The 22,625-nt window shown below is 43.6% G+C and overlaps 2 protein-coding genes across 5 annotated transcripts in view; both read right to left on the bottom strand.

Moving 5' to 3' along the window:
* LOC6562462 (serine-rich adhesin for platelets) overlaps nucleotides 1-10,020 on the bottom strand; it is a 36,975-nt gene extending 26,955 nt beyond the window's left edge. For all 4 annotated transcript variants that reach the window (XM_032736675.2, XM_032736676.2, XM_032736678.2 and 1 more), the window contains exons 1-3: nucleotides 9,545-10,020; nucleotides 6,836-8,807; nucleotides 61-6,697 (exon numbers count right to left, since the gene is read on the bottom strand). In XM_032736675.2, the coding sequence (XP_032592566.1) occupies nucleotides 61-6,697; nucleotides 6,836-8,807; nucleotides 9,545-9,588 (8,653 nt within the window). In that variant the 5' untranslated portion in view covers nucleotides 9,589-10,020. The remainder of the gene's footprint in view (nucleotides 1-60; nucleotides 6,698-6,835; nucleotides 8,808-9,544) is intronic.
* Nucleotides 10,021-20,295: 10,275 nt separating this feature from the next.
* Nucleotides 20,296-21,777, bottom strand: LOC6562464 (ribonuclease P protein subunit p30). Its single transcript, XM_001989074.3, has 4 exons — nucleotides 21,478-21,777; nucleotides 21,349-21,417; nucleotides 21,001-21,275; nucleotides 20,296-20,641 (listed from the first exon to the last, which is right to left on the bottom strand). The coding sequence occupies exons 1-4, from the start codon at nucleotides 21,754-21,756 to the stop codon at nucleotides 20,395-20,397; spliced, it is 870 nt and encodes a 289-aa protein (XP_001989110.1). The 5' UTR covers nucleotides 21,757-21,777; the 3' UTR covers nucleotides 20,296-20,394.
* Between the last annotated feature and the right edge of the window lie 848 nt (nucleotides 21,778-22,625).

The following is a 22,625-nucleotide window of genomic DNA, read 5'->3' as shown; positions in this document are numbered from 1 at the left end:
TGATTAAATATGAAGAAATTTATAGTCTCCAACTCCAACTTAAATCTGACTACAACTCACCAATGCCGCCCTCCTCATCGCTGTTCTCATTCGAAGAGTCCTCCGAGTTGATCTCCATGACATCCTCATGGCCATAGCGTTTGATTTGTGTGCGTCGACGCGGTTCGGAGAGCACCAGATCTTCGGTCTCATCACGTTCACAGGCATCGGGATCGATGTCCACACGTTTGGCCCACTTTGTCCAGAAGTCGGGATCATCTATGGTGATATCCGAACGATTGCCCGAAGCTGCAAATGAGGCCTTCGAGAACGTTGAACCCTTCTCTTGTTCCATGGTGATGACCTGAGTGCGTCGTTTAAGAATCGAATCGATATCCTCTTCACAGAACTTATCGCCGGCATTGTCATCGTCCATGACGGCACCGTAGGCGCCCTTCTTGAGCAGATCTTCGATCTCTTTTTTCGACAATTGCTTGTTGTTGCCATCCTTGGAGCCGTGCGTATTCATCGATTGCAGCACAGCCTTGTCCAGGCCCAGTTTCATTGATGCCTTGTCGAACATCTCACGTTCGTAGGTATTCCTACAAAGGAGTCGATAGATTTTGACCATCTTACGCTGTCCAATGCGATGACAACGAGCCTGGGCTTGCAAATCATTTTGTGGATTCCAATCGGAATCGTAGATAATCACGGTATCGGCAGCCGTCAGATTAATGCCCAAGCCACCCGCTTTGGTGCAGAGCAGAAAGACAAAACGATCCGAGCCCGGCTTGGAATAACGATCGATGGCCTCCTGTCGCAGATTGCCACGAATTCGTCCGTCGATTCGCTCAAACGGATACTTGCGATACACCAGATAATCCTCCAAGATGTCCAGGCAACGCACCATCTGACTAAAGATCAACACACGATGGCCATTTGCCTTCAGTTTGGGCAGCAGTTTATCGATTAAAACCATTTTGCCCGCCGACAGAATAAGATTCTTATAATAGGATTCGGGATCCTCGCCGTGTTGAGCCTTAAAATCGTACTGAATTTGCTCCTCGGCACCATTGAGTAGATAGGGATGAATGCAACATTTGCGCAATTCCATCATGGTATTCATCAGATTGGGTATATTCGCTGACGTTGTGCCCTTCTTAAGGAAACTAAAGTTTTGCTCTAATATGCCGCGATAATATTTCTTTTGTATATTTGTCAGCTCCACTTCGATGATTGTTTCCTCTTTCGGCGCAAGGGACTTCTCCACATCGTCCTTGAGACGACGCAACATCATCGGTTTGAGGAGCACTTGCAGTTTGTTGACCTCCTCTTCGGTGCGCAGACTGCCAAACTCGGACATGAACTCCTCCTGCGACGAGAATTGACTGGGCTCCAGGAAATTCAACAGTGAGAATAGCTCACTGATGTTGTTTTGCAGAGGTGTGCCCGAGAGCAGGACACGATGCTCGAGACTCAGTTGACGCAATCCCTCCAGCAGTTTACAGTTGCGATTCTTGAGACGATGTGCCTCATCAATGACGCACAGACGCCAGTTGAACTGCTTTAGATCCATATAATCGGTGACAATCATTTCAAATGTCGTGATCAACACATTAAATTTGATGGGCTCCTTCAGAACTTTGCCACTATCTGTCTTGTAGTAGAACTCATAGTCCTGAATCATTTGTTTACTGGTCAGAGATCCATGATAAACGACCACATTCATATCGGTCCATCCCTCGAATTCACGCTGCCAATTTGGTATTGTGGAGAGCGGCGCAATCACCAGAAATGGTCCACGTATCCCATACTCATAGACCGAATGGACAAAGGTCAGACTCTGGATGGTCTTGCCCAGACCCATTTCATCGGCCAGTATGCAATTGTGTGAATTATACCAGGAGAACTTTAACCAATTGAGACCCTCCAGCTGATAGGGTCTCAGACTGTTGCCCGACTTGTAGATGGGTGTCTTCTCCAGCTTCTTCCATTGTTCAGGATGCGGTCGTTTGCGACTCTTCCACTCGCAACGCAACGGGATCTTATTGAAGCGCAAATACTGCTCAATCTTATCGTTATCCACATCCTCCTCCAGCTCCCAGGTGCAATCCTCATAGGGCAATGATTTCCATTTGACCAAATAATGTTTGGTCGTCTCCCCGCTGTTCTCATCCGTGTGCACGGACATGTCCAGCACACGATCCACCTCGACAAAGTCGGGATTGAAGGGTTCCTCTTCGATGTTCTCAAAGATGTTGATCTGCTGTGCTTGCTTCTGTTGGAAGCGTCGGATTTTGGCAGCGACACGACGATCACCCTTGAGCAGCTCTTCTTCGGTGCGCCATTCGCAGTGCAGATAACTGAAATTGCGATATTTGACAAAGTATTCCTCGACATCGATGAAAACCGGTTCGGGTTTATCGTCCTTGGACTCGTCGTCATCCTTCGATTTGTCTTCCTCGTTGGACGACTCTGTTGACTCTTCCTCTTTCTTTTTCTCAGTTTGCTCTGCGTCTATTGCTGTCTTCTCCTTATCCTCTTTGTTATCCTCGAGGTCTTTCTTTTCTGGCTTGTCCTCATCGACATTGGACGATTCTGCTTCGGTTTCGGTTTTTATTTTCTCCTCCGTTGCATCCCCTTCATCCTTAGCCGTTGTTTCTGCTTCATCTACATCCATTTTTTCTGCTGTTTCATCAGCTGGAGTTTCTTTTGCTTTTTCAACATCTTTCTCAGTGTGCTCTGTGGCGGCATCGTCCTCTGCTGCTATCTTTGGCTCAGCTGCTGGTTTTGCTTTCTCATCATCAGTCTTGGCCTCTGCTTCTGCTTCTCCCTCTTCTTCTTCGTCTTCGTTGTCCTCTTCAGTTTCTTGCTTGTCTGTTTTGCCGGTTTCTTCGACTGCCTCTTTGTTCTCTGCACTTTCGTCAGTTTCCATTTTATTGTTATCAACTTCCTCCTTTTCGGATGTTTCTTCTTCAGCGGACTTTTCACTTGCCACCGATGATTTGGGTGATTCAACCTTCTCATCCACTTCCATTTTGTGGTCATCCACTGGCTCTTTGTTCTCATCGGATTTCGGCTCCAGCTGCTCCTTGGCCTCATCCACTTTTGTGATTGCGCCTTTTTCGTCGTCTGCTGCATTAGCTTGAGGTTTCTCCTCTTTGTCTTCGGTTTTATCTGTGCTGCTGCTGCTCTCAGCGCACTTCTCCTGATCGTTGCCTTCTGCTGTCTTTGCCTCGGTTGCTGCTGCCTCAGCTTCTGCTTCGGTCTCAGCTTCGGCTTCGACTTCCTTCTCTGTCTTGGGCTCAGGTGTCTTCGCCTTGGGCGCTTCGGGTATTAATTCACGTTTACCCATCCGCAGTGCGAGAACCAGTTGCACTACCATGCTATCCTCATCGCCTGTGTTGATGTACACATAGTTGGGCTTGGAAGACATTGCTGAGGCGGCTACTGCTGCAGCATCGCTGGCACTCTGTCTCTCCGACTTCTCCGCAGCTGCAGATGTGCTGGAACTGGCCTCCAACTGGCTATTCGTAGTATCGTCTGTGGTCAGCGGCTGTTTTTCCTCACCCGCTGAACTGCCGCCTGCTTCGCCTTCGGCGCCCGATTGCGGTTCGGTCTTCTCCACATCGCTGCCTGCATTCGAATTAGCCGCATTCACCGATGCGGATTTCTTTTCCTTCTTGACGGGCGATGCGACAAGCAAGGAGTTCTCGTCATCGGAGAAGCGTAGCATGACATCATCAATGTACTTTTTGCGTTGCGTGTTGCGCGACGATCGTCGCTTATTCGAGTCGAGTTCGGAGTCGGGTGGTGGCGAGGGTGGCGGAGTTCGATCCATGGTATCATCCTCGCCATCCGATTCGGGCACAATGCGTCCACGATTGCGTCGCTTCTTGAGCGCCTTGGCGCTGAGCGAACCACGATTTCGTCGTGCACTGCCACCCTCCTCGGATGTCGCGTTGCGGCGACTGGAACGCGCCGTCGAACGTTTGCGATCCCGGCGACTGCTTGGCGTGCTCGCCGCGTCGCCAGCGGAATCGGGCACGGAATCAACAGTCTCATCGCCGGCCTCCGCATCCTTGTCTTCGTCGTTGGCGCCGCGTGGTATCTTCGAGACGGGTATATCATCATAGTCGGGTGATTCACCATCAACAACGCCACCGCCAACACCACCGCCACTCGCTGAGGTTTCGGCTTCGCCATCGCCGCCCGATTTGGGCAGCAACGGTTTGTTGTCCTCCAGTTCGCTGCCCTCGCCCGTCTTCTCGGCGTCATCATCGCCAAATTGTTTACGTCGCTTGCTAACACTGGCGCGCTTGCGTGCCCCGCCAGTGCTGCTCTCCGTCGAATTGGGATCATTGGGATCACGTAGCTTCTTCACTTTGGGCGTACGATCTCGCGGCGGCTTATTGGGATCTTTGGGTGTGCGTGGTTTGCGCGGCTTCTTCTTCTTGCCACTCCCATCGGTTGAGGTGTCCAGTTCGTTGGCCGAGTGCACATCCTGCGATAGATCACCCATACCCTCACTGTACTCCAGCAGACCCACAACACTGGTATCGCCCGCTCCCTGAGTCACACAATCCTCGGAGACGGGCAGTTGTGTGGTGGGTATAATGCTGCTGCTGCTACTCGCACTGGCGGAGGCGACAACTACAACATTGCCACTGATATCCATCAGTTCCTGATGTTGCAGCTGTTGATGCTGATGCTGCTGTTGTTGCTGTTGCAAGGCGGCGGCTGCTGCTGCCGCTTTATCGCCCTTCTTGGCGCGTGGCTTACGCGGCTTATTTGCACCCTTGCCACGTCCACGTCCCGTGGTGCTCGACACCTGTGGACTCTCGACCATTTGGTTGTGCAGCGTGGCGCTGCCACCATATGGGTGCGGTGGCATGCTCTGGTAGAGCACACACTGTGGTCCACCTGCACACTGTTCGGCCAGTTCGTGTTGCTGCAGCAGATTGAGGCGCTCCTGCAGACGCATTAGCTTCTCCTGATGCTGATGCTCGTGCCCGGGTGGCATGCAGTAGAGCTCTTGGATTTGCTGTTGCAGTGCAGCAATCTCCTGTTGATGCAACATCGGATAAGGTGGATACATGCCGGCGGCAGTGCCTGGATATGGTGGCAACATTGGCGGCATATGTGCGGTTGGCTGTGGTGGTTGTGTTGGCACTTGCCCGGCTGCCGTGCCACCTGCTGCAGTTGCAGCAGCTGCATCATAGCCAGCCAATGGATGCGGTGGCATTGGTGGCATACCACCCATTGTTAAGGGCGTTGTCTGTGGTGGCATCGTTAGACTTGAATCGAGTTGGGATTGCGTCTTCTCGTCGCAGATCTCTTCAGCGGATTTGGTCTCGTCAGTGGCGGCAAGGTCGGAGAGCGTTTGTTGTGTCTGCTCCGACAGCATATCTTCTGTGTGCAACAGCGACGACTGCTGCTGCTGCTTGTGGCATGTTGTTGTCGTTGTGGTTGTTGTTGTTGTTGTGTCTTGGTCATCGTGTGTCGGCTGCTGCGGCATTGTATCGCTTAACGTATCCGTTTGCGTCTTGGACACACTGCTATTCTCCTCATCCAGTGGCAATTGGGCACACAAATCGCCAGCAACTGTTGCTGCCTGCTCCGTTGGCTCACAGACGCTCTTCTCGAACTCCACATTCGACGATTGCGAATTGCTGTCGAGCAACGCTGCTGCTGCGGATGCAGCACTTGAGGCAGCTGCAACTGCAGCAGCACTCGTCGAACTCATCGAATTGTTATCGAATAGTCCGCCCACATCGACACCACTCACATGATGATGATGATGGGTTGTGGAGGTGTTGTTGGTGTGTGTGGAATCCGAATTGCTGTTGAGCATATTGTTGGCGACTGCCTCCATCGAGGAAAGCAACGGTTGCTGATTCGCCGAATTGCTGTTGATACTGCTCTGTGAGTTGCTGTCATGCACCGAAGTAGGTTGATTGTTGACAATGCTGTTGGTGCTGCTGTTGCTACTGCTATTGTTGCTATCGTTGGCGGCAACGGCCAACGTTGACGAATCATTCGAATTGGCGGTCTCATTGAGTATGCTGCTCAGATGATGCGATGGTGTTGCTGTTGGTGTTGCTGGTTGCTGCTGTTGTTGCTGCAATTGTTGCTGTACCTGTTGCTGCTGTTGCTGTACCTGTTGTTGTTGCTGCTGCTGCTGTTGTTGATGTTGCTGTTGTAGCTGGGGTATTGGCGAGCTCACATGCGCTGGCGACATTATTTGCTGGCTTGCAACAACAGTTGCTGCTGCTGCTCCTGTTGCTGTTGCCTGTTGCTGTGTGTCTGCTAAAATATTGGCAAATGCATCAAATTGCTGATGTTGCTGCTGCTGTTGTTGTTGTTGCTGCTGTTGTTGATTGCTGCTCTGCTGCGCATAGCTGGTCAAATGGGATTGCTGCTGATGAGGCGACTGTTGCTGATGTATGGGCGACAAATGCTGCTGCAATTGTTGCTGAAGTTGCGGCTGTGTTGCTTGCGTTGCGCTTGCCTCTAAAGTAGGTTGCTGCTGTTGTTGTTGTTGTTGCTGGTGGTGCACGGAAGCACTTAAATGATGCATGCTGGGCAATGTTTGTTGATGCAACGGCGAAACATTTAATTGCGATTGCTGATTGTTGCCCACAATATCATTGATGGAATGCTGCAGTTGCTCATTCAGCTGCTGTTGTGCCTGTTGCTGCTGCTGCTGTTGTTGCTGCTGCTGTTGTTGTTGCTGCTGCTGTTGCTGCTGCTGGTGTTGCTGCTGCTGTTGCACGGGTGCTGGCGGTGGCGCTTGCACTGGCTGCTGTTGTGCGGCGGGCGGAACTTGTGGCTGTTGTTGTGAGGACACCGAGACGGGGACTGGCACTGGCACTGGCACTGGCACCGGCACTGGCACCTGCTGCTGTGCCATACTCTGTCCATACATCAACTGATGTTGCTGATGTTGTGCTGCTGCTGCCGCCGCCGCAGCTGCAGCTGCTTGGGCAGCCTGTTGCTGCTGTTGCAACAGTGCAGCCTGCGCCTGTTGCTGAGCCTGCTGCTGCTGCTGTTGCGCCTGTTGCTGTTGTTGCTGTGCCTGCTGCTGCTGCTGTTGTTGTTGGGGTGTTGGTGGTTGCTGTTGTGACGCCTGCTGCTGCTGTTGCATGGCGGCCATGTGAGCTGGCGCACCCCATTGCTGATGATGCTGGGGGGAGGGTGAGGCGGGCATGCGTGGTCCCATGACGGCAGCGCTGCGATAAGATGTCGGGTAATCCATCGGTGGCAGTCCATGCGCCTGGCTGGGCATTACCATTTGTTCGAGTGCTTGTAACGTGTTCACGGGCGGTACACCACCACCACCGCCACCAACAGCTGCTGTCGGTGGCACCTTGGCGCCGCTCGCCGCTGTCACACTAGGCGGTTGGGGGCGTGGCGACGGCAAACCAACCATGCCCTGTATGCTGTGCTGACTGGGCGAATTAACCTGCTGCTGCTGCTGTTGCACCTGTTGCTGCTGCGCCGGCGGCTTGGCAGGCGAGACACCAACGGGTCGCGGTGACATTTGTGGATGTGGCGACATCGTTGGCGGACGCGGTGACATTTGTGGCGAGAGCTGTGGAAACGCGGCACGATATTGCGGCGACGAGTTGAGCTGAGCCTGAGCCTGCGCCTGATGTTTGCTGCTGGACATGTAAGGTGGAGCGCTCTGCTGTTGCTGCTGCTGTGCCTGTTGCTGTTGTTGTTGCTGCTGTGCCTGTTGCTGCTGCTGCTGATGATGACTGCCGTAGCTGGGTGGCATGCCCATGTGCGGCGGCGGCAACACGGCGCCCGGCAGCTGCTGCTGCTGCATTAGGCTAACATGATTCGGTTGCTGCTGCTGCTGTTGTTGCTGTTGCGCCTGTTGCTGCTGCTGTTGTTGTGTCTGCAACTGTTGCTGCTGCTGCTGTGCACTGGCCAAATGCGCAGCCTGCTGCTGCTGCGCACTCAGATGATGCGTTGGCGGCGCCGCACCCGGCACAACATGCTGGCCGTAGGCACTGGCCTGATCCAAAGCCGCATGGCCGTAGCCCACATGCTGTGGCGCCCCACGGCCCGGCTGATGTTGCATCGGGCTGCCGTAGGGACTGTGCGCATAGGCTTGCGGCACTGCTGCCGGTTGTGCCCCTTGCGCTGGTGCACCCGGATACAGAGGATGTTGGCCGGGTGCCTGGGGATAATGTTGCGGCAGTCGAGCCTGCTGCTGACTCTGCTGCTGCTGTTGTTGTTGTTGCTGCTGCTGCTGTTGCACCTGCTGTTGTTGCTGCTGCACCTGCTGCTGCTGCTGTTGTGGCGTTGGCGGCTGTTGTTGTTGTTGCTGCTGTTGTTGCTGCTGTGGCGCTAGACTCCCATAGCCCGTGGCGCCCAGTGCACCCATCATATTCTGTTGGGCGCCATACGGCACCAGTTTCTGTTGCTCCTGCTGTCCGTAGGCGGGCATATGTTGGCGGTAGGCGGCGCTGGCGTTACTCTGACGCTGTTGCTGCGTCGGTGGCGCCACCGCCTGTGGATGCCCATAGGCGCTCAAACCGGCACCGGGATAGGCTGCTGCTTGTCCCGGCACCGATGGCGCCGCACCCCAACCGCTTAGATCAGCCATGCCAACGCCCATGGCCGCATGCTGATCGGTGGCCCCCAGCCCGTACAGATTCTCCGCCGTTGGCTGGTACGATGGATATTGTGGCTGCTGCTGTAGCGGATGCGGCGCCCGATGACGCGGCGGATAGCCGCCCGGTGGGCCCATCGCTCGAGGATTTGCCGCGGCAACGGCTGCTGCTGCTGCGGCCGCATCATAACGGTAATAGGGATCTCTGTAAAGTGGAAAGAATAAACATAGAAATTAGTACAAAATGAGTTATGAGAACATTCCCACTTTAATGATTAAATTATAATTATTAAATATCCAAAGATCATTTTGATGACTCCGAATAAAAACTTAAACCTTACAGTAAATACAAATATTCCTTACAAGGAATCCCTATGAAATTCAAGAACAGACGTTTAGCGAAACTCGCTGTTCGAAATTAATTTTATAATTATATTTAATTTAGTTTTATGCATTCTCAAAATTATCATCTAACTAAATACAAATATTTGGTTTTAAATTTAACATCTACTCTACAACAAATAGTTAGGACTTGAATAAATTAAATTTCACATTTATACAACAGTTTATTTTATGACGTAGGAGGGCTTAGAACCTTCCCAGCTTTAACTTGTGTCACAGTAAATAAAAATATACTCCCTCAAATTTCACATTTACCCATTACAAGCAATTTCATTAGTGCCTTTCTAACTTTAACTTGTTTAAATACATTAAAGAAATTGCCATTTGAGAGCCTGAACAAAAATTTCAGCCTTACAGTCACGCTGTCTTAAAGTGCACATATTATTACTCATATATAAATACATTTACAAGCAATATAAATTGAATTGAGCTGCCCAAATCATATTGAATCTATCATTGACTTATTTTACTGATATACCCACAAATAAAAATAAATTGAACATTTAGCACTAACACAAGACGACTTGGCCAAAAACTCACCCTTGATGATTGCCGTGAAACATATTTTGTGCATTTCCATCCATCAGATTTTTGAAACGCAGCGCACACAGAAATGTCCGTTACGCGTCGTCGTCGTCGGATGGACGCGACGATGCTGCTGCTGTTGCTGCTGCGTTTTTTTCACGTTTGCTCGTCGATTGGCTTAATTTTGATGCTGCTCTCTGCGCGTGGCCGTTGTTGTCAAAATTGAAGTCAGTGCGGGGCAGGAGGGTGAGGGTGAGGGTAAGGGAATGGAAATTGTGGGTTGAGGGGTAGACGGAGGAGGAGTTGACGACGCTCACCACGTTGTTGTGTGGGTGTTGTTGGTCGGTTTACTCGCAGTTTCACTCATTTAACCACGGCGCAAATGCTGCAAAATTTGTCGTCGTCGTCGATGATGCGCACTCGATAAGTCAGAACAACTCAGCTCCTCCAAAACAAAAAAAAAACAAAAGCCCAAATCTAGGATATATTAACGCAATTTGTTTTTGGCGTTTTGGTCGGTGTTTTTTTTTTTTGTTTCTTTAAGTTTGTTTCTAACTAACTAAACTTAATTACAGCTCATGTGCTCTTTTTTTTGTTTGCCTTATCTCTTTTTTTTATATTGTATACACATTCGTGTTTGTCCTTTTTGTTGTATTCGTCTTGATTGTTGTTTTTGTTGTATTTGTTGTTTCTTCGCACACTTCATGGCCGACCTTTGACATATTCGCAGTGAAACATTCGCTCACAGCTGCAAACAACATTTTCGGAAAGAGATATTAAAATTATGAGAAAAATACATTTTAAGAGATATATATAGAATCTTTGACGAATTAAAGTTTTTGCGCAAAACGGTAAATTTTTCTGTTATATGATTGAGCGTATTCAAAACGTAGAATCTGCAAAGATACGAATGAAAAAGAGCATAATTAGTTAAATGATTTAATTTTGTACAATAGTACAATTAAATATGTATTCTGATTTAATATAATATAGTATATACTCGTATAACAAGTTAATTAATATATGGTAGTATAAATTACTACTTGTCAGTTTTTTTTATTAGAATTATTATTAATTAATTAATTCGCGACCACTTTCATAAAAGTTACTCTTTAGTTTTAGATAAGCATAACTTTTGGGACTAAATATTATTCTATTTATCGCATTATATATATATATATATATATATATATATATATAATATTACATACTTATGCCAAGACTTTTTAGGTTGCTATCACTTCAACTTTTAAGGGGAAAAGCTATACGCTTATGAATTTCTTCATTTACACATATAACGTACAGTTTGACCCCCTAAACATTTGAGTGTTATTTTCCTACACTAAAACACACTACACAGATTTGATACACACACATAGACACATACACACAAACGCAGTTTAGAAACGTGACGCTAGATTTTTGTTGGTAAGTAAAAGGTTAATAGTCTACTTTTTGTTAAGATGTTCAAAATCGATGAAATTGTCAAAGCTTTTCACAGCTACAGCTAGGCTGTACCAAACAAAATACCGTTTAAACCATCCCCCAAAATATATATATATGCATACGTACATACATATTGCAACAAAAGCTTCAAATTTGAGACGAAAAGTGTTGTTGGGAAAAGGAAAGTGTAACCAATTAATGAGGCGTGGATTAAGACTGGTCGTTGTTTTTTGGGTTTGGGTTTTTGGGTTCGAGAACCCCTTTTCTTGCGAGTCTTTCACTCGGAATTTCTTATGATGATTGTGTTTGAGTTGTGTATTTGTGTGTGTGTTGTTTTTGTTGGTATTGGTGGGGATGGTGTTGATGGCGACATCCGCTGCTTTGCAGTGAGAAAAAAAAAAACAATGGCAACTCTATCGATTTTTCGCATTGTCTGCAAAGGTTTTAGCCCAAAAATCTAAAGTAGCAGCAAGAAAAGCAGAAGAAAAAAAAACACAAAAATTCAACAGTGATGCGGGTGGTTACAGTTATTTTTTTTAGGGGTGTGGTGGGGGTGGGGGTTAAGCAGCAATGCCCAAAAGATATGCAAATGTTGCAAACAGCAGCCAAAGGTGCGGGACATCTGTATGTGTTTGCAAATGGAAAGTGTATGCCAAAGCAGAGAGAGATACATGCTAGAGATGTGAACGTGAACGTGACACATAGCACAAATGTAACAAACACACTTATTTTTGTTGAGCTGCTTTCAATTCGTTATTTTTTTTTTTATGATTGTATTAAAATCAGTTAATTAAAACTGTTAAGCCGAAATTACGCAAACAGAAACTCATTAAATTTTTTATAACTAATTGTGATTATTATTATTATATATTCACTTTAAATAATTGGATTTTATTTTTAGCAGGTCTTTCCCTTTTAATATTACCCATTCTTTAATTACGAATACATTTAATATTATAAGATCAATATTAATTTTTATATAGCACTTTCAACAATTTTATTACTCTGTTCTTTTAAAAATACTCTATTTTATTTCGTGTCGTGTCACGCAACTTACGAGGCGCTCAACTCTAACACAAAACTACATTGAGCTGGGCATAAATACATACGAGATATGCAGTTAGTAAGTCACACACACACACACACACTGTTGTTGTTGTCATAAATACGTGCGCATATATTTTGCTTGCCAGACAGCTAGGCAAAAGCAGCTAGCCAAGCACATTCAGCCAACCAACCAATCAACACAGTGGCAACACTAACGTACTCTCAGACACACACATTTATACAAATACATCTCAAAACTTATGTGGAGTGCATGACATGAGAGCTAAGCGAGCTTAGGCTATTGCCTCCCTCCCACTCCAGCTTCCCCTCGACTAATGCGTACCCCCCTCCCTCCCTAACACCCTCTCGCACCCGCTCCAATTGCCTTCTTCGCGCTCAGCTCTCATTGGGCAATCATTTAGCCGTCGTCGTTGTTGGTGTTTATTGTTGTTCTTGTTGTTGTTGTTGTTCGTAATCAATTACATTTTGCTTTTGCAATTTCAGCTATTTATTTATTTAGTTTCAGCTTTTTTCCATTATTATTAGACTAGGTATTTGTGTATCTGTATGTGTGTATGTGTATGTTGGTATCTAGCAGATAGCTAAAGCTATACATATGTATGTATGTCTGAAAATGTATATTTATTTGTGTATGTATTGCGGGCTACATGTCATTGAGTTTACGGTTTTTTTCTTCTCTTCTGCTTTTGCTTCGCGTTTTTTTTTTTGGCGTCGCCATCGCCAAAAGTAATTGCAAAAACAATAAACTAAAAGCAATAGTAACATGTAAAGCAAAAGCAACGACAACAAAAGCATCTGAAAAAATTGTGAAATTATATGATTTGTGTGTACGATATATATATGTATATATGTGTGTACATATGTATAAATTGGGGCTATGCGCGCAACTGTACTTTTGTTTAAAATAAGCGAAAAATCGATTAAAGGTGATAATAGACAAGCAAATTTCTGTTTGTCCAACTTGGGTGACGACAACAACAACAACAAGAATGTCGCCGTCGCCGCTGCTGACCTGACTGCGACGTCGCTATTGCTGCTGCCGCGACTAATATTTCTTGTTGTTGTTGGTAGCTGCTCTGTGGATTTGTCTCTTCTTCTTCCATTTGGTGTTTTTCTTTATTTACGCGACAACAATTTAATGGGCCGTAAAAAAACAGTTCAGCTGACAGTGTTGCCCAATTGTATTTATTTTTTTTTTTTGTAAGTGGCCTGCGATTATCAAATGTACTCGTGCCTTTTGCATGTTTATCGATAACATAAAACCCACAAAAAAAAAGTGCAATAATTATTAATGAGCATATCATCTCTAATTGCAACACACAATTCTCTCAACTTGAACCACCAATAACAATAAGACAACATTTTGCAAAGACAACAACAAACAATGAGCCAAACTAACTGCGACCAACAAACCAGGTTCATTCACCTTGTCCAAAAAATAAAAAGTAATAACAACAAAAATTGTTGTTTGAGCTTTGCTTTTTTGCTTTTGGCTTAGCGGCATTTCGGCAGTTTTTTGAAATGTAACCAACATTTGACCCATAATAAATAAATAATAAGAGTGGGAATGGAATGGAAATGGAATGTGTGGAATGATTAGCTCTTGCTGTTGTTAGTGTTCTGCTTGTGTCACTTAAAGCAGCGCAGCAGCAGAATAGAAAGAAATGCGCGTTTATTACACATGTGTATGTATGCGTGTGTGTGTGTGTACATTGCTCCTCTCTAATGGCAATCACAAGTCAAGTAGTCAAGTGGCTTTTGGCGTATGTATATATATATGTGTGTGTGTACGCCGGGCACTAACTGTAACTAAAATATAAAAGAAAAGTACAGTTGGTTTTTGTAAGACAAGCAACAGCAGCCAAGGCAGAAGATGATGGGCGCACACAACACACACACACATAAAAATGGTAATAAAATAGGTAAAGTAACAGCGACAGCAACACTCGGGTTTGTTTTTAGCGCGCAACAACATAAATTACAAGACGTCGTTGCTTGCTTTTCAAATGTGTAACGGTGCATTTCTTTTTTTTTTATGACGTGCCTGGACACCCAAAACAAATTGGGTGGCAACGCTACCGCCTGCTGACGTTTGCAGTAGTAAAAAAAACCCGACAGGAACATAGAACAAAAATGAAAAGACAAGAAATTGACGCCATGTTTCCCGCTAAGAATTGCCGAAAATAACACAACAAAAACGTGTAGAACAAATGGCCAAATAGCCTGACCCGATTATCGAGTTAAACTGTTGTATAAAATTTGCACCTGGACCTAAACCGGATAGTGCCATTGTGTGTAATAACAACAACAGTAACAACAGCAACAACAACAAACACACAGAACACACACACACACATCTGCAGGCACACAGCAGAGGTGAAACAAACTTGCAAACAGCCGCTGTCAGAGAGCGCAAACGAGAGCGAGCGCAAACGAGAGCGAGCGCAAACAAGAGAGCCAGCAAAAAACGAGAGCAAGAGAGCGCCGGCAGTAAGAGAGAGAGAGAGAGAGAGAGAGAGAGAGCGGCAGCGGCGAGTAAAAAGAAGACAACAAAGAAGCAAAAGAAAAAAACAGCCCAACAAGTGAAAAAAGCAAAAGAAAAAAAAACAACAACAAAAACGTCTGACTAAAGCATAGCGTGCGCTAAAGAGACAGCCAAAAGCGAAATTACAAAAGCAAAGCGAGTATATCACGTGCTGCCATACAGACGATAGACAGAGAGAGGGGGTAGAGGAAAGAGTAGTAGAGGGAAGGCGTGTTGGGTTGTGTTGGAGCAGTAGCAGCAGCAGCAACAACGCGTGCCGGCCTTTAGCGGCAGAGACTGAGCGAGCTACGGCAGCGACGCCAGCGTCGTCATGTTAGACAGATGGCCGGCACATTTGTTGGGTGGTGACGACAACGACGGCGACGGCGACTGCACACCAGCAGCGACGGCGGCAACGGCTTTCGTATAGAAAGAGCGTCGAAAAGAGACGGCCAGTTGACAAGAGCAGTCAAAACAAAAACGCGAATATGAAACAACACAATGGAAGACGAGACGATTACTTTGGGAGTTGAGCAGAAAAATTATTATTATTATTATTGCTGTTAGTTGTATATTTGTTAGATATGTATAGGTAGATGTATATATACGTGCGTATGTATGTGTGCAATTATCATGGCTGCAGCTGGAGAGAAAAGCGAAATCAGTGAAAAGGCGAACGCAATTTTAAATGTAACGAACGAAAATAACAAAAAAAAAGCGTGTGTAGCAAAGCAAAGCAAAGCCAGGCAGCAGCCATGATGGCGAGAATGGCCAGCGACGGTGATGATGATGATGATGACGAAGACGACGGCGACAAGTACAAAACACGTATTAAGTATGCATGTGTAGTATGTATGTACTTGTGTATGTGTGTGTGTATTGGAGATTCGCATGATTCGTGCAAATTCGCCGCATAGTTGCCCTGTTGGTATGTTGTTTGCTCTTGTTGTTGTTGCTATTTTATTCGCATTCGCATATCGTTTAAGTACGCGCGCCTGTGTTTGTGTGTGTGTGAGTATCTGTCATGGGCCGCATGAATTTGTATATGACTGCGTGTGCGTATGCATGTATATGTGTTGGTGTGCGTTGGGGTCGTCGTCGTTCATATGTTTTTGTGCTTGTTGTTTGGTCGGTTTTGATTCGGTTTTGGATGGATGATATGCTTTGGCTTTGCCTCTGTTGCTGCTGCTGTTGTTGTTCTTGCTTTTCATCCATCTACATTCGCGTACTCTCTATCTCTCTCTCGCTCTGTCTCCCATTTGCTGCTTGACTCTCGCGCGAACAACGACCGGTCATGCATGAGTGTCAGTGTGTTTGTATAAATATGTATATCTATATATGCATGTATGTGTTTATGTATACATGTGTGTGTGTGCTCTTGCTTGCTGTGCTTCGATGAATTGTTGTTTGCTTCAGTTTTTTCTTCTTTTTTCGTCATTGTCGTCGTTCTCATTTGCACGTCACGTAAAAAAAGCGCGTTTGTAGTTTTTTATTACAGTGGTTGTCATCGCTCGCAGCATTAAAAATTATCACATATTTAAATTGCTAAAAATATTAGCATCAGCAACTAAAATGTCTATTTTTTACATGATCAAATTAATAAAATTATATTTCTGCTATTATTTTGACTTAATAGATTAAATTATTTGCCTAAATTAAAATTATTTTTGAAAATGCTCACAATAATATATTATTTGATTCATTCATTTAATAAATGCACTTAAGCTCTTCGAATGATGCCCATTGAAATCGTTAGCTTAATTTGTTTTGCGACCACTGTGCCTTAATTTTTCGCCGCAGCTCCAACAACCCAACACTCACACACACAGGCAGACGAAAACCCAAAACTCAAATGCCTGACCGGTCCTCTCTCTCTCTCTCTGTCTTACACCCACCACTCTCTTCTTTCACTCTGTCTCCCTCTCTCTCTCTCAGATGCAGGCGTAGTATGCTGTTGGGTAGGGGTTGGGGGCGACACGTTGTTGTTTGGGGCGCGTGTGACGTTTATTTTATTTCTCTTTTTTTTTTTTTATTTTTTTTTTACTTTTTTTCGTACACACTTCGCCCAACCAAAAAGAGTTGATTGAAATTATTTCAGCTCTGGGTGTATGTGTGTATGTGTTCGTTTTTCGCTCAATTCATACGACTGTGTATGTGTGTGTGTGTGTGTGCTCGTTCATTTTTATTTGCTGGCTGAGTGACTGACTGCTGGCAACGCTTGTATATATATATATGTATATACATGTGTGTGTGTGTGTTTGTGTGTATCTGCTTTTGGTTAAAGATACATAATTATTTCTAAAAAGCATTTTCTGCCTTGCCATTGTTGTAAATTTCTCGAAATTTCACGTTTCGCCTGTGCATAGCATTCGTATTCGCATTTCATTACCGCACCCAACTTAATTAACAAAAAAAAATACAAAATGTAATAATAATAATCGACTAAGTACAAATTTTTATGTGTATGTATGAGTGTCTATGTTTATATATATATATATAGTTTGAACTCACCTCTCTGTGCTGCTAATCCATTGGAATTTTTGTTTGTAGTTTCTACGAAATTTAAACATTTTATGTGATCGAACTTTGTTTTTCTTATGTTTTTATAGTGTGTTGTGTGTTTTGCGTTTTGTTCGATTGACATGAGAGCGCGGCGAGGCGAAATCTATCGATAGTTATGCATGCAGCGCCATTTGCCTTTTGCGGACAGCGACGACGGCGACAACTTTGAAATGTGAATGATGATGACGATGAAACACACAATGACGGACGTTCCGAGAATGCGAATGGCAACAACAACAACAATGCTAATTCGAGTGTAGATACAGCGAAGCAAGAGCAAAAGCAGCAACAAAACACATGCGAAATAATAATTGTAGCATTGCAATAACAAACTCAAATATGCCTACAAGGCAAATTATAAAGAAGCAGAAGACAAATGGCTGAAAGTAGTAATAAACAGAAACTACAAATGCGCAACGATTGAGGCTGACTACTGCTTCGTCTTCTTCTTCCGCTGCTGACTGCTGCTGCAGCTTGAACACACACACACACACATACACAGATATGCGCGATAATTACAATTAAACATGGGGCCTAACAAAGAAATCGATAGATATTGCTGGAAAAAAATATACAGATATACATATATATGTGTTTGAAGAAGCAGACGTGAAAATGGTTTTGTGTAATTGGAAAAGGAAAACCAACCGTGGAAGTGGCAGCAGAAGCAGCTAAAAAGAAGTCATAAAAAAATTAAAAAAAAAAAAAAATGTTACAGCCGTCGCAGACGACGAGACTGCGACTGCTGCTGCTGTTGCTCTCGGCGCCATCAGCAACAACGACAACAGCAGCAAGCAGTAGCAGCAGCGGGTGCGACGGCGAGCGCATGAAAATTTACGCTCTCATCAATTGCGCGTAGTGCGAGAGAGAGAGCGCTCTAACAGCGAGTGCCCCGGCTAGAAAAACGTGTACCAGTATGTACATGTGACTGTATATGTGTGCAAAGGAGGTAGACAGATGACAGGCGGCAGAGCGCGACAGAGACGAGACAAATCAAATGGCACACAAGAAGAAAAGACAATGCAAGCAGCAGCAGCAGAAGCGCTGCTTCTACTACAGTAAACGCTCGATAATTACAATTATCAATCAAGTTTTACGTTCTTCAATGATTCAATGCCCCGAATTATTTTTAGAATTTTAAGAAACTGTCAACAAAAACAAAATAAATTATTTTCCATATAAGTTAAAATAATTCACTTAATAATGTTGTATTTAGACAATAGCATTTTAAGTACTTATAAACAGTTTTGGAAAACAAAATAAGATAATTTCATAATTTTGATTTTTAATTGAATTTAAGCTAGTAATATTTCTGTCGAAGGCTAGTACTTTGTAAAATAAATAAAATATAAAACATTCCAATTTAGACCGTTTAAAAAACACTAAATTTAAATTAGTGACCACCGTACAAGGAGAACAAAACTAGATTGCTGTGTCATTGCTGGGACTGCACACATATTTGCGGTAAATGGATACCGTTGCATGCAGATGTTCACGCGTAAAAATCAGTGAAAACACACACACACACATAAAGAGAAATATTTGACACTCAATATGAAATATGAATAGACCCTAAGACGAAGAAGCAGCAGAATAGCAGCACTAACAACAAAAGGCGTTCAAATGGACATTCACAGCGGGGGCGAACGCAAGCAGCCAGCATCTCGCAGCAGTCCCGACGCATTTTTGTGTGACTGCGCTGCTTGTTTTCGCAGCCGCTGCAGCATTTGCACAGGTGTGTGCACAATCTGCATGCGAGTGTGGCAACGCTGCAGCGAGAAGGACCAATACATACACAAAATGCTACCAGCGAAAAGTTTTTTGTTCCCTTTTTTTCGTTTTGAACATTGCAAAATCAACGCGCGGGACACACGCCACTCACAAACAGTGACAAGAACAACAACAACGGCAAATGTAGAAAGATGAAGCAGCGTGCACAAAGAAATGAAAATATAAATGGCGAACTCGCCTCGGCGAATAATTACAACAAGACATTTTATTGCACTCACACAAACACACATACGAACACATGCAAAGAGACCCCAAAATTGGCGAAAATCATTGTCGATTTTTCTCGCCTCTTGCAGCCAAAAATTTCTTCTTTATTCAATAGTAAAGAAAAAAAGAAATTAAAATAAACTTCGACTGCTGCCACCCCCACAAATTATAATAGCAGCAGCAAACGAAAACGTAGCCGACACACACACACACGCACACAAAGACAAAAAGGCATTATTATAATCAAACATCATCATCAAGCGAAAATCAAGCATCGCCGTCACACACATACATGCATACACATATACACAGTAGCAAATGCACAAAACTCACACATATGCACACAGGGAGAGAGAGAGACAGCGAGATCCATTTTTAATTATAAAAAAGGTGAACATGAAAATGTTTTTTGTTGTTGCGTTTACTTTGATTTAGATTCATATATTCCTTTTTTTGTCAAGTTATTGCAATTAGTAATTAACACATATACATTTAAACACACATCAAAATGCACTTGGCCAAATATAAAATTCGGAAAAAACAATTGAACGTTGACTGCGACGATGTCGGCGGCGGCTGCTGCTGCCGCTGCGGTCGTCGTCTCGCGAAATACATATTTCTTTTGCCGTTTTTCTCGTCGTTTAGTTGTCGTTGTCGCCGTCGTCGTCTTCTTCTTCTACTCTCGCTCTCTACTTCTTTCACATTTTTTCTTTTCGTTCTTCGTTTCGAGTGTCTGGCTTTTTGTTGGTTGTAGTTTTTGGAAAATCATATAACGTTTGAAATACGCTCAATATTCGTTTGGTTTTTAGCGCAACCGGTTGCCGGCAACTTTATGTGCATTTTGTTGTTACTTTTAATTAATTAAATCATTTATTTTTACCGTTTTACGCAAATTTTTTAGCAGCACTTTGTCAGACATGTACGCACCACATCAAAGACCTCCATTTTGTTTAACAGCGACTAGCGATGGCCGATATACCACTTACCAGTTACTCATCGAATACATATTTCTAAAGTAACGAGTAACTGTTGTGCTTGGGTACAAAAAAATACTTTTTACTCGATGAACAAAAATATTTCCAATAATTTTATAAAATGTAAGTATTAAATTTTAATCACTAATAAAACATAGCGGAAAGTGTAAAGAATATGTAATAAGGCACAGTTGTTTGTGTCGATAACATACAATCGATTATTATTTACCCTACAGGTATACTTTGCAAATTATGGTTAATCGATTAATTGAGGTTAGAAAGTCATTTGAATTTTATGAGATTTTCAGTCTTTTCTTCGCTGGACTGTTCTCTCCGTCTTCCATTTTTATCGCTAATGCATCCATTTCGTCATCGCTTTGGTTACTATCGGAACTATCGGAGAATACAATTGGCCCTTTGCTCTTGACAAACATTATCGTTTTGCCCATACGACGTGATTCGGCGCGCAAAAACAATTGACGGCAAAAGCGATCGATGGCATTTTTGCCTTGATCCTCCGACAGACCAAAAATAAATGCACTGCAAATGAAAATAAATTAAAGAATACAATTAATGTCTTGCAAAAAAAAAATGTACATGTACACATATAATAAATACAAATAAAATAAGTATAGTCAACATATATGTGAATATCGGAAATGTCGAACTCTTTATAAATTAATATAAATGTAAACACATAGAAAGAAAAACTAATAATAATATATAAATATATAGAGAGAAAAACTAAATTAGTTCGTGATATTTAATCCGACAAAAATAAAACCGATTTGGCAGCACAGTGCAAGGGCAAACAACAGACGAGATATACGTGTGGCGTTGCCAGAGTGCTTCATCAAATCGTAAACAATGATCATTCTGAGTTATCGCAATTGACTTACAGATTGGCAACATCGTAGGGTCCGCGTAATTGGAATTCGTGAGCAGCACCGCTGCTAAAAATCACATTCTTCGATTTTGCTTTAGTGAAGTAGTTTTGGGCTACCTTAATCATATCCTTGCGATTATTTGAGTCAGCAATTGCCGGTGCATATTTAAGTTCAAAGAACATGCCGCGTCGCACCGCAATCAAATAAGCCTTGCGGTGAACCAGCAAACGTGAACCGGCGACAGGATCAAACGTGATGATGTCACCATTAAATGTGGTGCAACAGTGCTGTAAATTACATTTTAGTTAACATGACAATTCATCAACTAAAAAAAAAATCAATCTGACAACTGCAATTTACCGTAAGTGCTGCATCGGTTTTTGGCTGGCCCGCAATCAGATTAAATTTACGCAGATTGAGAGAGACGCTCTAGAAACATATTGATTATTATTCATTTTTAATTATTTAGGACTCGACTTACTGCATTACCATTGCGTGCGACACATTCGCATCCACATACAAAATTGTTATGCGTTGCAATATCCGCAATTTTCCGGCAAATTCTTTGCGCAAATGTTCGATGCCAAATGGCTCCGGGAACATTTCAGAGCCTCTTTTGCCCGCCTCTTTTTTGCTGTGATCGAAACTCTGGTCGATTGCTATCGTTTTATAGCCTAGTTCAACCAGTTCCTCTAATATTGGGCGCAGCACTTTGTCATCTTTATTATATGGTATGCAAAAGTCATAAAAACCCTGCGTTTGCTCCATGTTTTTGTTTTGAGTTGCAAGCGCAACATGTGCATGGAAACAGGGCTGCTTTTTATTACTTACATCGATGAAACTACTCAAATGCAAACGTGCACATTATCGCACACAAAGCAATATATCGATTAATGCAATTCTGACAATCTCACATATGAACATTTCGATTTACATATTAAGTAATTTAGTTGACGCTTTAATATTTAATTTTTCAAATTGTATACATATTTATTGAATTTTCTTCATATCAATATTAAATAGAGTTCACCGAATAACCAGTCCAATATTTGAAAGAAACGTATCAAAACTGAATCATTTTCTTATATATCTTTCATTGTGTATTTATTATTTTATAAATCGGTGATCACATTTTGTGTCTAGATCTCAGATTTAAACAAGAATATTTGTAATAAATATAATAAAAATTAGATCATTTTGTTATGCCTTGCCTGTCGAAAGCACCAATATATCGCTCAGCCGGCTAGCTGTCGGGGTAGTTCGACCGCGATATATTGGGCGGCAAGTTAACAAAAAATTTGTATTCTTTTATAAATAAAAAAAATAAAAAATATTTCCGTCAAACCAGTCCGCTCGCTGCTGTGTTGGCTGTGTGGATGTTGTACAGCCTGCGTGTCCCTCCATTCCTTCTCCAAATTTCCTGGAGAAATTCCCTTTCACAATTATTCCTTTCTCGTTTGTTCCTTATGCCCTCATCTCACCCGATCACATTGAATTACCACCTCATATTTATTTTTTTCAGACTATTTAATTTACAACTCATGTGATACATGTGACATCGTGATCCCTAACATTTTGTTGGCCAACACTAAATTCGCTTATATATACTTAATACAATTTTATCTATCTACTTAATT

The sequence above is a fragment of the Drosophila grimshawi genome, unplaced genomic scaffold (genome assembly GCF_018153295.1).
Source record: "Drosophila grimshawi isolate 15287-2541.00 unplaced genomic scaffold, ASM1815329v1 contig_1377, whole genome shotgun sequence".
NCBI classification, from domain to species: Eukaryota; Metazoa; Arthropoda; class Insecta; order Diptera; family Drosophilidae; genus Drosophila; species Drosophila grimshawi.
This window is presented reverse-complemented; position numbering and strand designations above follow the sequence as displayed.